The sequence below is a fragment of the Dermacentor albipictus genome, unplaced genomic scaffold (genome assembly GCF_038994185.2).
Source record: "Dermacentor albipictus isolate Rhodes 1998 colony unplaced genomic scaffold, USDA_Dalb.pri_finalv2 scaffold_18, whole genome shotgun sequence".
Lineage (NCBI taxonomy): Eukaryota > Metazoa > Arthropoda > Arachnida > Ixodida > Ixodidae > Dermacentor > Dermacentor albipictus.
In genome coordinates this window covers 720,357-734,533 of record NW_027225572.1, presented here as the reverse complement: position 1 = coordinate 734,533, position 14,177 = coordinate 720,357, and the positions used below count along the sequence as shown (strand labels likewise).

Sequence of the window (14,177 nt, the reverse complement as noted above, 5' to 3'; positions counted from 1 at the left end):
GCGGTGTCACCACATAGAAGCTGAGTCAATGGCGCCATGATCGATGCGAAATTCCGAACAAAGCGCCGGAAATATGAGCATAGGCCCACAAAGCTTCGAAGTTCTTTCATGGTCTGAGGCTTCGGAAACTCAGCGACTGCTCGAAGTATATGTTACGATTCGCCCGGGTTCGTGAACAAGTGAGGGCTCGAGGCATCCTGCGTTAGACAGACGCCCCGCAGCGTGGTGGTGATGGACGATGACTGACCGCCGAGGAGCTGTGCTCGCCGGTGTTTATTGGTAGGGTGACCAATGTTGACTACCGAGCATGACAGACCACCGAGCATGGCGGGCCAACGAAGATTATGCCCGAGGGGGCGTCACATGCTTGTTACACCCCCTTACCCGCAGTTTGTTTGCTAACTAAAAGAAACAAACATCCACGTTCAGAGCATAAGGCTCTGCCGCCGTCCCAGCCAAGTCGACGGTGCCTGCTACCCAGTCGAGTACCTCACATCGATACCTGGCTAGCACTCTCGAGTGCCACTTCAGAGTTCCAGCCCGCAGGAGGACTAGTGGCAACACCAGTGGCTTCCATCGGAGCACTCCGATGGAAGCGATAGAAGATGTTTCGGTGACCTCCGCCGTCGAGTACTCCGCAGTGGTCGGCCTTGTGAGTAGTGCCGGCCTCGACACCGGCCCAATGGGCGCCGCACGACTGGCAACGCTTGCCGCATCCGAGGTAGGCGGTACTCCGATGGAAGCTACTGGTGTTGCCGCTAGTCCTCCGGCGGGCTGGAACTCTGAAGTGGCAGTCGAGAGTGCTAGCCAGGTATCGATGCGAGGCCTAACATGGTCGGCGTGTCTGTGCCATGTGACCCCATTTGGCATGCGGACGAGCTGCGATGAGGCGCTGAAAACACCTGTCCCGCCGACCAGTGTGGGTCAGGACGGAAGTTCCTGGCGAAAACTGGAGCCCCAACTCCAGCAAAGGCCCGGGACGGCACCCCCGGTCAGCAGCCAGCTTCTGCTTCAGTTGCTTCAGGTGCACTGTGGATCGGAGGTACGGATGCAAGACGTCCAAGGGTGCCTTGACCATCAGACACAGCAGGAGCTCATAGATGGATGGATGGAAGGTAGGAGTGTTCCCTTTGAAACGGGGTGATGGCAGTTGCCACCATGCTCAGCTTTTTTTTGTTTAACTGTGTTGCAAGTTATTAAAGTTCGCAATCCCTTTAAACACGTCTTCTTACACTTTTAACCTTATGTCACCTCTCTGCTATTGAGCCACCAATCCACCAATCGCTTTTTGCTAATTTCCAACGCATATTTAATTACATTACTATTGCTTTCTCTGAACCCTAGAGCCTCAGGAAGCGTGACTGTGCCCGCATCGGGATGGATACCATCGCATTTTAGTATGAGGTGTTCTATTGTTTCTACAGATTTAGCACACCCAGTAAATGTGTCTTCGTTAAATTTAATTTTTAGCTGCGCGTTTTAAGACATCTTCACCTACCTTCAAAGTGTAGGGCACTGCCTCTTGAGTTATAAAATGCGTCCTTCTTGATCTGCTGTTTCCAGTACCGATATAGTTCAACACTATGCTTCTTTTCCACTGAATTTATACAATTTTTACCTTCCGCGTTTTTAACATTTAGTTTTATGCTCTGTCTTTCCCCGTATTCGTGTCTGGCATACTTACTGGTTAGCTACCTAGTTCTTTTCCGTCATTGGGAGTCAACGCTCTTAGTGTATAGGTATTTAAATACCTTATCTGCCCACCTGCTAGCGTCAGATTTTTTCAGGCGTTTTTCGTATATGATTTTATTCTGAGCTTCCCAGGCTTCGAACGATGCCCAGCCCATAGCCACTGTACTGCTTCATTCGTGGTTTTCCCGTGGGCACCTAGGGCTAATCTTCCAACAGCTCACTGATTTACTTCTAGTCTCAACTGAACTTCTGCCCTAAAGCACAGGACCGCATTCCCGAAAGTAAGCCCCGGCACCATTACTCCCTTCAAAATACCTCTCAGTAACTCATGCCTGTTGCACCCTCACAATGCCCTCTGTTTCATTATCCCGGCATCTCTTCGCCCTTTAGATATAAGAGACTGTTCGTGCTTTTCCGTGTATCGCTGCCCTTTGTTTATCCATACCCTGAGATATCCATACCCATCTTAATCTACTTAATCTTATTCTCATCCTTATCTTCTTAATCCTAATCATCCTAATCTCATCCATACTCCTGTATGAGATTAAGAAGTTTGCAGGGGCGACATGGCCACAACTAGTACATGACGGGGGTAGTTGGAGAACTATGGGAGACGCCTTTGCCCTGCAGTGGGCGTAACCAGGCTGATGATGATGATGACCTAAACATATTTGCATTCGGCCACTCGGGGCATTTCACAGCCTTGTAGGCGGTACGGGTACCGGGGGCACGGCCAGTGACATCGTGGGGCGTGGTCCGGTACTGAAACAGTATCCGGGCAATCTGTATCCGGAAATCCCCAGTCTGCCTCCTCTTGAGCTTGTCCTTGATGGTTTGCACCACCCGATCGGCTGCACTGTTTGAAGCAGGGTAGCACGGCGGAGCCATCATCCGGCGGATTCCGTTCGTCGCAGCCAGGCCAGGTACTCTGTGCTGGCGAAAGCAGGACAATTGTCGGACACAATGACGTCCTGCAATCCCTGGGAGGCGAAGACCTGTCATAGCGCTGCAATGGTCGCGCCCGCTGATGGAGTGGTCACAAGTTGAACCTCCACCCACTTCGAGAAGCCCACCGTTACCACCACTACCAGGAAGTAATGGCCCTTGAAGGGCCCCCCAATATCCACATGTAAGCGGGACCCCGGTCTCAGTGGAAACAGCCAGAGGGTGATTTCCACGTGACGTGAGGCCCCGCTGCTGCTCCTGGCAGTTTGGCAGCTCTGCAGCATGTGAGCGATGTCCTGGTCAAGGTCGGGCCACCATCTTGGTCTTTTCCACGCTAGCATGACCCGCATGCAGCAATTGCAGGACCCTGGAGCGGATACTTTGTGGGATCACCACGCTGGAACCCAACAGTAGGCAGCCGTACTGCAAGACCAGCTCAGCGGCCTTGTGGCTATAGGCAGGCTGAACCAACTCCTCCCCACGGGACATCGCCTTAACTACCTGAAACAGGGCTGGGTCCCGGTTGGTCGCTTGCGATACTACGGATCTGGAGAGTACCTCCGGGTACGCGTGCTCCAGCAGGAACACTTCAGCAGGTTCTGGAACAGCATCAGGCACCTCAGGCAGGGGCAGGTGGCACAGGGCATCAGCAGGTCCCAGGTCCTTTGCCGGACGGTAAACCAGCTGGTAACTGTAAGCTGCCAGCCTCAACGCCCACCGTACCACACTCGAAGGTGGTGCCTGCACAGGAACTGCCGTGTCACGCCCCAGCAGCCCTAACAGTGGCTTGTGCTTTGTGGCCGCCTCGAACTTCTGGCCCCACAGATACTGGTGGAAGCCTTCGACACCAAACAAGAGGGCTAAGCCTTCCTTGTCCAGCTGGCTGTAGCATTGCTTTGCAGCATGAAGCCGACGACAAGCAAATGACACAGGGTGTTCCTGGCCATCCATGTCCCTGTATGCCAGGATGGCTCCCACGTCGTACGGCGAAGCATCTACAGTCAGGGCGACAGGCTTGGCAGGATCGAAGTATACCAGCACTGGAGCCTCGGTGATTAGCTCCTTGCTGCGCTGGAAGGCCCGGTCCTGCTCCTTCTTTTAGACCCATTGCTGACCATCTCGAAGGAGAAGATGGAGCGACTGTAGACGTTCCGACATGTTTGGCAGGAAACTCCTGTAGAAGTTGATGAGGCCGAGGTAGCTCGGAAGCTCCTTGTACTGAGGCTTAGGCGCCTTGAGCACAGCAACAACTTTGCTGGGAGCCGGGGCTAGGCCAGCCTGGGAAATGAGATGTCACAAGTACTCAAAACTGGGGGCCAGGAAAATCCACTTTCCGAGCTTGAGCTTGAGACAGGCGTCCTGCACTCATGCCAGGACATTGTGCAGGTATTGCAGGTGGTCGCCATCGTCGCTGCCAGTAACCAGGATGTCGTCCAAGTACACCACCATGTGCCTCATGCCCCTGAAGAGATTTTCCATCTCGCTCTGAAATATGGCTGGGGCAGAGGCCACGCCAAAAGGTAAGCGCGTGTACTGGAAGAGCCTCAAAGTTGTCGATATTGTGACATACTTCCGGAAGGCATCCTGGAGCGCCAGCTGCTGGTAAGCATCTCTAAGGTCTAGCTTGGTAAACTTCTGTCTACCGGACAATGCTGACCAGAGATTTTCAATCTGGGGCAATGGGTACTTCTCGACAGTAGCGACGGGGTTGATGGTAAGCCTGAAATCCCTACAGATCCTGACACTGCCATCTCGCTTGAGGATAGGTACAATGGGAGCGGCCCATTCAGATGTCTTGACGGGCACCAGAATGCCTTCTTGCTGTAACAGTTGCAGCTCCTGAGTGACCCCATCCTTCAGGGCGAACGGCAGTGGGCGAGGCTTGAAAAAACGTGACCGGGCTCCCTCAGGTACATAGATGCCAGCCGTCATGCAAGCAAATGTGCCCACCCCTGGCTAGAACAGGGACTTGAACTCGGTCAGGAGTCTGGGGACATCTTTCACCACATGCAGGCTGCCTTCCGGGTACTCTGGCAGACGAACGCCCAGTGCATGAATCCAGTTTTGGCCCAGGTGTGTCGGCGATGACCCTTTGGTTAAGTAAAGTGGAAGGGTTGCCTGCTTGTCACCAAAGCGAACGCTGACCTGTGCCTGACCCTGAACCTGGGAGAGCTGCCTGGAGTAGCTGCGCAGCATCATGACCGAAGCCTCGATGGACATGCCGGGAGAAGGACCCTTGAAGAGTTTCCCGGACATTACTGACACGCTGGCTCCTGTGTCCAGCTCCATGGAAATGGGGAGCCCGCAGATTTCGACGGTCGGCATGCACGGCGGCACAGACGACGGTATAACACCCGTGTGCCACATGTAGAAAATCGGCGGGTCCTCGGCCAGGACGTGGAGCCTGGCCGCGGAAGAACTTGAGCCTGCTGCAGCACGCCCCCGCCACGTACTCTGGCGACAGCTACCCTGGCCGCGGGCTTGAACGAGGCTGCTGCTGCTGTCCGCTGTTCGTCCTCCCCCATCGGCATACACATGCCAGGTGCCCAGTTTTCCCGCACGTGAACCATTGCGCTTGAGAGAACTGGCCCTGTGAGGGGGAGTGCGCACCACCACAGCGAACACAGGTACTGTCCTTTGTCGCCAACTTGTTGACCGCCACTACCACCGATGGTGAGCCAGTTGCATGGGCAATTTCGCCGGCGTCCTTTGCGGCCGCTTCCATTGCATTCATTCCATTGCTTCCATTACACCTCGCTGGACGACGCCTTCACGGCGTCGTCCAGCGAGGTGTCGGGAAACTCCAGGAGTCGCATCTGCATGGCAGTGTTGTTGATGCCACAGACGAAACGGTGCTGGAGCAGCGAGTCCAGTTGGTCCCCGAAGGTGCAGGCACTCGCTAACCCTCGTAGCAGCAACGAACTGCCCGAGGGTCTCTCCTCCTCAGCGGCTCCAGTTGAAGCGGAAACGCTTCAATAGTGTGGATCGTGCTGGGTTGAAATACGAGCTCAGTACGGCGAGCAGCTCACCCTCTTAACATGCGGCGTGGCTGGCTTGAGATGGTCGAGCAGGAAACTGAAGACGCGGGTCGCGCAGCTGGCCAGGAAAATGTCCCACTGTTTGGCCTATGGTGTCTCGTTTGCCTGGAAGAGCACGTGGACTTGTTCTACGTAAATTGGCCAGGTGGACCGATCTCCCTCGAACGGCTCGTGCCTTCCGTACAGCGGCATGGCAGCAGCAACGGGGGGCGGTGTTTCACTGCTTGCGGCAGAATGGGACGATCCGTGGGTACTCATCGCCAGTGTCCCGATCCGCCCGGGTTCGTGAACGAGGGAGGGCTGGAGGCACCCTCCGTTAGATGGACGCCCCGCAGCGTGGTGGTGATGAACGATGACTGACAGCCAACCAGCTGTGCTTATCAGTGTTTATTGCGGTACGGTGACCAATGTTGTCTTCTGAGGCTGGCAGGCCACCAAGCCCGGCGGGCCAACGAAGATTATGCCCAAGGGGGCGTCACATGCTTGTTATAGGCGATGTACACACAACGATCTGGTGCAGACCATAATATTTCGGAGCAAGCTTTGGGCTAAGGCCTGGAGCTTGGAAGGGCAGCCGCAGCCAGACGTGAGAGTCCACGGCGAAGGAGTGTTTGGGCTGATTGTTGTCGTGGCGATCTTTGTGGATTCCTTGGGTATCCGACGTGAATGAGCGAGCCAGTGGCGGCACTCTTCAGCATGGCGAGCAACTTAGGAAAGAGGGGTGGATTCAGAATGCGCGCTGCGAGTAGCTCATTAATAACTCCGGACAAGAAGACAGCCCCAGTCGCTGAGCAGTTCTCGCAGTGCACCATGCCGTAAGATGAAATGCCGTAACATGAATGCGGCGATGTCGCGAGCAGCAGCCGAAGCAAGTCCAGCTGTTTCGGCATATCTTGTGAGGTGATCTGCGACAATTATCCACCGATTTACATTAGCAGTGCATGGAAGAGGCACATAAAGGTCAATGCCAACCCGATCAAAAGGATGTGCAGGACACGGTAAAGGTTAATCAATGCAGAGGGCCTGTCGTATGAGGAGATGTCTTGCGTCGCTGACAGGCTGCACATGACCGAATGTATTTGCGGACACAAGAATACATGCCGCGCCAGTAGTACCGACGGTGAAGCCGCTCGTAGGTTTTCAGGACGCCAGCATGAGCTTGTTGTGGGTCGGCGTGGAAATATGTGCATATGTCGAAATGCAAATGGCATGGGATGACTAGCAGCCATTCTCGACCGTCTGGCTGATAGTTTCGGCGGTACAAGATGGCGTCTCGTAGCACAAAATGGGTGGCTTGGCAACAAAGGCCTTCAGGGCAAGCCGCTGAAGAACTGTTAAGAATTTCAATGAGAGACACAATCCACGGATCTTTTGTTTGTTCAGACGGCATGTCAGTACAGCAAGCGTAGCAACCGGACACTATAGGGATGATGGTGGCATTTCGTTGGATCGCATGGGCAATCGGGAGAGCACATCTGCATCAGAATGTTGATGCCTGTATTGATAGATGACGCGAATCTGAAACTCTTGGAGCCGAAGAGCCCGATGTCCAAGACGACACGACGGGTCTTTCAGTGACGCAAGCCAGCAGAGCGCATGGTGGTCTGTCACAACGTTGAACGAACGGCCATACAAGTAAGGGCGAAATTTGTGTAAGGCCCAAACTACAGCCAAACATTTTTTTTTCGTGACAGAATAATTGGATTCTGCCTTTGTGAGGGCACGACTCGCATATGCAACCACATATTCCGGATAGCCAGGCTTGCATTGAGCAAGGAGGGCTCGAAGACCAAGGCCGCTGGCGTCCGTATGAACTTCGGTCGGTGCACTTTGGTTGTAGTGGCGTAGAACAGGCGGTGAGGTAAGCAGACGACACAAACTGGTGAGGGCTCGGTCACATGCCGCAGTCCAATCGCGAGGGTCACCAGGGCCAGCCAGGAGCTTCGTCAGGGGAGCGATGATGCAGGCAAAATTGAACACAAAGCGTCGAAAATAAAAGCAAGGACCGACAAAGCTTTGGAGCTCTTTCACTGTAGTCCACCGCGGAAATTCTGCAACAGCACGAAGTTTGTCAGGGTGGGGAAGGACACCGTCTTTGGAAACGACATGGCCAAGTATGGTCAGCTGGCAGGCTCCGAAGCAGCACTTTTATGCGAAGCATATTACGAGAGCTCAACCCAGCTCCTCAGGCGCGGCGGTGTCGCCATGAAACCACGTGACACCGTGACGTCACGACAGAGGAGAAGTGGCTTTGGCTCAACTCTTGCAAGACGGGCTGGGTGGGAATCGAACCAGGGTCTCCGGAGTGTGGGACGGAGACGCTACCACTGAGCCACGAGTACGATGCTTCAAGGCGGTACAAAAGCGCCTCTAGTGAATGCGGTGTTGCCTTAGAAACGAGCTGTTTCTAAGGCGTGCGTCTCTTGCTCAGGCGCACATTTCGTTGCCGCGCCGAACGCTGCTTTGCTCGTCGCTCACCGCGTCCAATGCGGGGCGCGTAGTCGCTGCCCTGTAGCCCATTGTCTTACACCCCTTGGCGGGTCGACGGGAACGCTGTCGCGTTCCACTCTTGAAGGCGAAGCAGTAATGCATGAGTTGTTTCTTCGTCTAGCCGAACCAAATATAGCCAAGCAACAGCAGTTCACCAGGCTAAACAGTGGTTCAACAACTAAAATAAAGGCTAGTATGCTTCGCATCCTGGGCTTAACCTTACTTAAGCCACAGCCATTTTTTTCAAGTTAAGTTGAAGGCCGGCGGTGGCAAGGCAAGTAAGGACTTTGCGTAGACGAGAGAGGTGAGTGGTGAAATAAGGGGAGAAAACTACCACGTCGTCTAAATAACACAAGCACGTCTTCCATTCGAGGCCTCGCAGAATATTGTCCACCATCCTTTCGGATGTCACGGGCACATTGCAGAGGCCGAATAGCATTACTGTAAACTCATACAGGCCATCAGGTGTAATGAAAGCTGTCTTCGAGCGGTCGGATTCATCCACTGGCACTTGCCAATAGCCTGATCGCACGTCCAAAGACGAAAAGAATTCGGCACCATGTAGACAATCCAGGGCGTCATCTATGCGTGGTAGAGGATAGACATCTTTCCGCTTAATCTTGTTGAGGCGACGATAGTCCACACAGAAACGAATCGAGGCATCGTTTTTCTAAATGAGTACCACAGGAGACGACCAAGGGCTGCAGGATGACTTGATAACACCACGTTCAAGCATGTCTTCAACTTGCTCGGTAATGACACGACGCTCGGTAGATGACACGCGGTACGGACGCTGGCGTAATGGTGCGTGATGTCCCGTATCAATGTGATGAGAGACTGTACTTGTGCGGCCTAATGATACTTGGTTCCAGTCAAATGAGGCGTGAAAATGATTTAAAAGAATAACTAGCCGCTCACGTTGTGTCGGCTCGAGGTCATCGGCAATAGAGCGACAAAAAATATCCGGTGATATTCGGTTAGATGACACGTGGGGTGTCAGTGCTGTTACGTTGGCAGTATCCACGTCGTTGGCAACAGGGAAATCCACAGTCTGGATGGTACCAATAGTCTCGACACAGTGCAAAGCCAAAGTGTACGAATTTAGGTTAGAAATCAGTATTTCTGCAGCACCATGATGAACCGTGAGGAGGGCGAAAGACAGCAATATAGGCTGGTGGCGAATGAAGATGGCCGCGGGTGTAAACATGACCGTCGCTTGGGGCAAGCGAAGCGCATGAAAGAGGGACAAATACAGCACTGTGAGGAAGAAGGTCAGTATCTTAAGCTACACGGATCCTGCTAACATCATGAGCTTGAAAGTCATGAGTTGGCAAATCGCACAGAACGGAGAACTGAACCTCAGCACATGCACAGTGAATGAGAGCATTGGCACGACAAAAAATCCCAACCAAGAATCAGATCGTGGGAGCATCAAGTTAACACAAAGAAATCAATCGATTACAACATGTCTCGAATCAGCACCCTGGCAGTGCACATGAGGACTGGCTGAACTTATTGTGCACTGGCTGTTCTAAGCAACGGTACCGAAGGCATCATGGTCACTTTCCGTAATGCACGACAAAGCTTCTCACTAATCACAGATACAGCAGCACCTGTATCGACGAGCGCAAGAGATTTGATGCCATCAATGGACACTTCAAAATGTTAGCGGGGGAAAACGAGGACTTTGATGTTCCGACGATGACGCAGTTCGTGGCTCAGGAACTGCGGAAATCAGTCTTCCGCCTCAGTAGTACTGGCACGGGGCCTATGACGCGTAGGTGAGAGTGAGCGCCGACGAGGGGAAGGCGAGCGACGAGCACCGTAGAGCTGTGACTGCGGTGCTGGTATGTCATCAGCAGCGTAGACTTTTGGTGGTGGTCGTTGAGGCATACGGAATGGTCGGAAGCCGGAGCTGGGTAGTCGCGGGCTGCCCACGAAGGCCGGCAAGCACCGGCGGCAGAAGCACGCTATTGTCCCGGGGTACCGCAGGCATAGCATATTGGGCGGTTGTCAGCAGCGCGCCAAGGATTTGTACCCTGCTGCTTTGCACTGAAGAAGGGCGCCGCCGGCTGGCGAGGCGAAGGCGAGAACACCGGCGGGCGAGGCGCTGAAGGCCGAGGAGAGAACCCCGGCAGAAGAGGCGCCCGTACAACAGCTTCAGCATACACCAGAGGCGCGGTCACGGAAGCCGGCTGACAAGGAGGTGAAAGAGCTTCAGTCACTTGCTCTTGAATTATCTGTCGGATCGCTGGAGCCAAATATTGAGAAGGCTTCTCCGTGGTCGGCAAAATCGAGAGCTGTCGCGCGACCTCCTTGCGCAAATTCTTTTATTTGTATCAGCAAAGTTGTGTGGTTGTCGTGAATAACCAACGCTGCTAACAAATCTTCCGTGGGCGGTGGGCGCCGAGCTAAGATGCGTTGTTCCCGTAGCTTGTCAAAACTTTGGCACAAATTGATAACTTCAGCCACGGTATGCGGATCCTTCGCTAACATTTTAAAGGCGTCCTCATCATTGCGTTTCATAACTTGCTTCATCTTGTCCTGTTCTGCCATTCACAGATTCGCGCGCTTACACAGGTCAATGACATCTTCGACGTAACTTGTGAAAGTTTCACCGCGATGTTGCGCACGCCCCTGCAAGCATTGTTCTGCGTGAAGCTTGCGCATAGCGGGGCGCCAGAATACTTATGCAAAACTTGTCTTGAATGTGCTCCATGTTGTGAAATCATGTTCGTGGTTTCGGAACCGGAGGTTCGCGACGCCGGTTAAGTAAAACAGCACGTTGTGCAACTTGGTGACGTCGTCCCACTTGTTATGATGGCTCACCCATTCGTAAGATGACAACCAATCCTCCACATCATGATCATCGGTGCTGCTAAAGATGGCAGGATCATGCTGGCGCAACACACCAGAAACGATGAGCATAGAAAGCTGTCGTGCATCTTCCTGGGTAGTTTTGTCAGGCATGGTCGCAGCAGTCGGTAGCGTCCAGCTTCTTAGTTCCAGTTTCCGAGGTTACTCTGTACCTCCACCAAATGGAATGCAGCTCGTTCAAGGGATTGCAAGTAGCTCTTGATATCCCGACTCCTAGCCCTTCGCATTAGCAGCCCGAGCTCGGGTCTCGCACTGCAGAGGTGGCAGTCCGCACAGCGCCACATGCATATTACCCACTACAAAATAAATAAATAAATATTAACCAGTAAAAAATAGGTGTAGCTTAATTGGGTCAGTTTTTGTGTTCTTGATTGCGAACATTGGTACTTGGAAATCATACATAACGTATCAACAAATCGTAGCAACAAGATTCTACTGTAGATGTTCCTCATCTAAAAAATTATGAGTTAATATACAGCATTCATGCCCTTCTCTATCCTTGAATGGTGCATGCACGTAGCAATGGCGCTGACATTTTGTGATGCATTAAAATTAAATTATGGGGTTTTATGGGCCAAAACCACTTTCTGATTATGAGGCATGCCGTAGTGGAGGACGGCGGAAATTTCGACCACCTGGGGTTCTTTAACGTGCACCTAAATATAAGTACACGGGTGTTTTCAGATTTCACCCCCATCAAAATGTGGCCGCCATGGCCGGGATTCGATCCCACGACCTCGTGCTCAGCAGCCCAACACCACAGCCACTGAGCAACCACAGCGGGTATTTTTTCTTTTTTTTTGTGATGCGTGGCAGTAGATCACAATATTACACAATGCTGATCACACGAAACTATTTTGCTAGCTTTGGGCACGGTGAAAGAAAACAACTGCGAAAAAAAAAAAACACATAGGATGCTTTTTTTTTTTTTGCAGTTGCTTTTTGTCCTCAAGCCTTCTGGCGATACTTCAGCAGCGTATGAAAATGCTCAAAGCATTCTCCTGCATGCAGTCCTCAATTATTGCTGCTAATTTTGCAGAAGAACACCAGAGCCATCATCTCCAGCATCATGACCTTCTTCGTCGCTGGCTTCTGTACAATCCCTAACTTCATAATCTGAAGAAGGCACAAAGTTCTGTTCCTCACTAAAATCATCTTTGCTTTTGCAAAAAGCCTCAGAATTGTCGCCATAGAAGGCACTTGGCGAGAAGGCAGCCATGCTTTGCTGCAAGCGGCACAGAAACTGAGCTACTCTACGTAGCACTCGAATAATTAATTGCGTAAGCACCGCCATCTTTACTTACTTATTAAAAGATGGCACATCATGCATAATGAGAAAATGTGTGCGCAATTCAACCTCGAAAAAGCTCATTGGGCAGTGGCCGACAGCGGACCGCTGCGGCCGTGTTGCGTTGTCCAGAGGGGCCCGACAATGGACCGCAAAGGGTTAAGGGCTCTTAGCACAAGGACTCATCATTAAGGAAATGTTTAGTGGCTTTGGAAAAAAAATGACTGTCTCCTGGTCACCAGAAAATGACACTCACATCTCCAGGGAACTGGACTATTTCAAACTGCTTGGCCACGTCTGGTGCCAGGCCAGCCACGAGCACAACGACTGAAACACCCGATATGAGCAGGCTGTACAGCAGCGGCTTGTTCTCGCTCAGCCTCTCCATGAATGGGTAGCCCTGCACGATGAACAGAACCAAAGTCAAAGTTTCAAAGTCAAGGTTTATCGGACAACAGTGCAAAAAATACAGATTGTGAGATAGTGAACAAAGAACCGGTAAAGGTTCCAAAGCTTCTTGTTCAGTGATTCAGGGAAAAGACGGGAAATGCGGCAGATCGGGAAAACGTGAACAAGGTCAATTTTCCTTGTTCACGTTTTGCTCATCGTCTTGTTCAGTGATTGTGATTTGTGCCTTTCACCATAGCTTTGTTTAAACTATAGGCTGTTTCACATGGTGCGATTTTCACTGAGCGACACAGCGAATTTCGTCGCTCCAACAACAAGTTCCAACAAGTTGGTCGCGCTGTCGCAGCGATCGGTGCGATATGGGAGGGGCAATGTATGTGATGAAACAAAGCACTGTCAAAATAGGTGCTTTCCTGTTTTACCGCACGTTGGTAGCTCTGTGGAGCAATCTCGCGCGCCAGTTTTAGCTATGTTTAGGGCGTACTCACCTGTGTTTGCAGCTTAGGAGCTTCATAAACATTTTCCTTGTCTTCCGCTGGCACAATTCGTTTGAAAGTGGAAGCTGCACGCTATTCAGGTCGAGAGAAGGACGCCGCTTCAACATAAGGCACGTACCCACTTGATCGCCACCGTCGTCAACCTCTTCATCACTACAAATTGCACCGGCTGCTTACAAATGCACACTCGATCGTAGCTTGTTCTTCTGCAAATGCAAATACTCATCCAGGAAAGAAAGTTGTGGCTTCCATAGTAACAACAAAACTAGAGTGTACTAGACGGAACCACCCCACCGACACCGCACAAGCCGCACGCTCATACTTGCGGTGTTGTGCAGCGCCTCACTCACCGTATCTGCAAGCTGTTGTAAAGTCAACGCTTTTAAACATTAAAAAATTGTGTACCTATTCTATTATCGTATAATAAAAGGAAAATTAAAATATTTGACTAGTTTCCATGTTGTTTTTATTTAACAATGCAGGCATGGGTACTTCCTGAGCAGGGGGAAACCTTGTGCATCGCTGCGACAGAAATCGCGCTGCCGCAAACGCATGTGAAAGCCGTCAGCGAAAATCGTTCTGCGACTTGCGCGGTAGAAAGATTTTTTTTTGTCGCAATCGCACCATGTGAAAGAGCCTTATGAAACCGTGCCACCCTGAGCATTGCACCTGCTCATTCAATTTCACATTTGAGAAATACAACCTAGCGTGGTGACCGGACCCGCGGCCATAGCGCACAGCAATGAAGATACAGTAGCGGCTGTGAGGGGCGTAGGCACACTGACCGCACAGATCATGTGCTCTGCTTTTATTTGTACATCGTGTGCACCCTGGTGGTGTCAGTTACCACACTTTCTCCCCCCTTTATATAACAGATTAACAGCATTTAAGCAGTTGCAGTTCAAGGAGAAAACTGAAGCACTGGACGACGTTCCCTAGTGC

General features: G+C 52.0%; 1 protein-coding gene across 3 annotated transcripts in view; it reads right to left on the bottom strand.

The window, feature by feature from the left end:
* The window catches only part of LOC135900796 (endoplasmic reticulum transmembrane helix translocase), a 602,974-nt gene that overhangs the window by 15,210 nt on the left and 573,587 nt on the right, over positions 1-14,177 (bottom strand). For all 3 annotated transcript variants that reach the window (XM_065430378.1, XM_065430377.1, XM_065430379.1), the window contains one exon: positions 12,587-12,730. In XM_065430378.1, the coding sequence (XP_065286450.1) occupies positions 12,587-12,730 (144 nt within the window). The remainder of the gene's footprint in view (positions 1-12,586; positions 12,731-14,177) is intronic.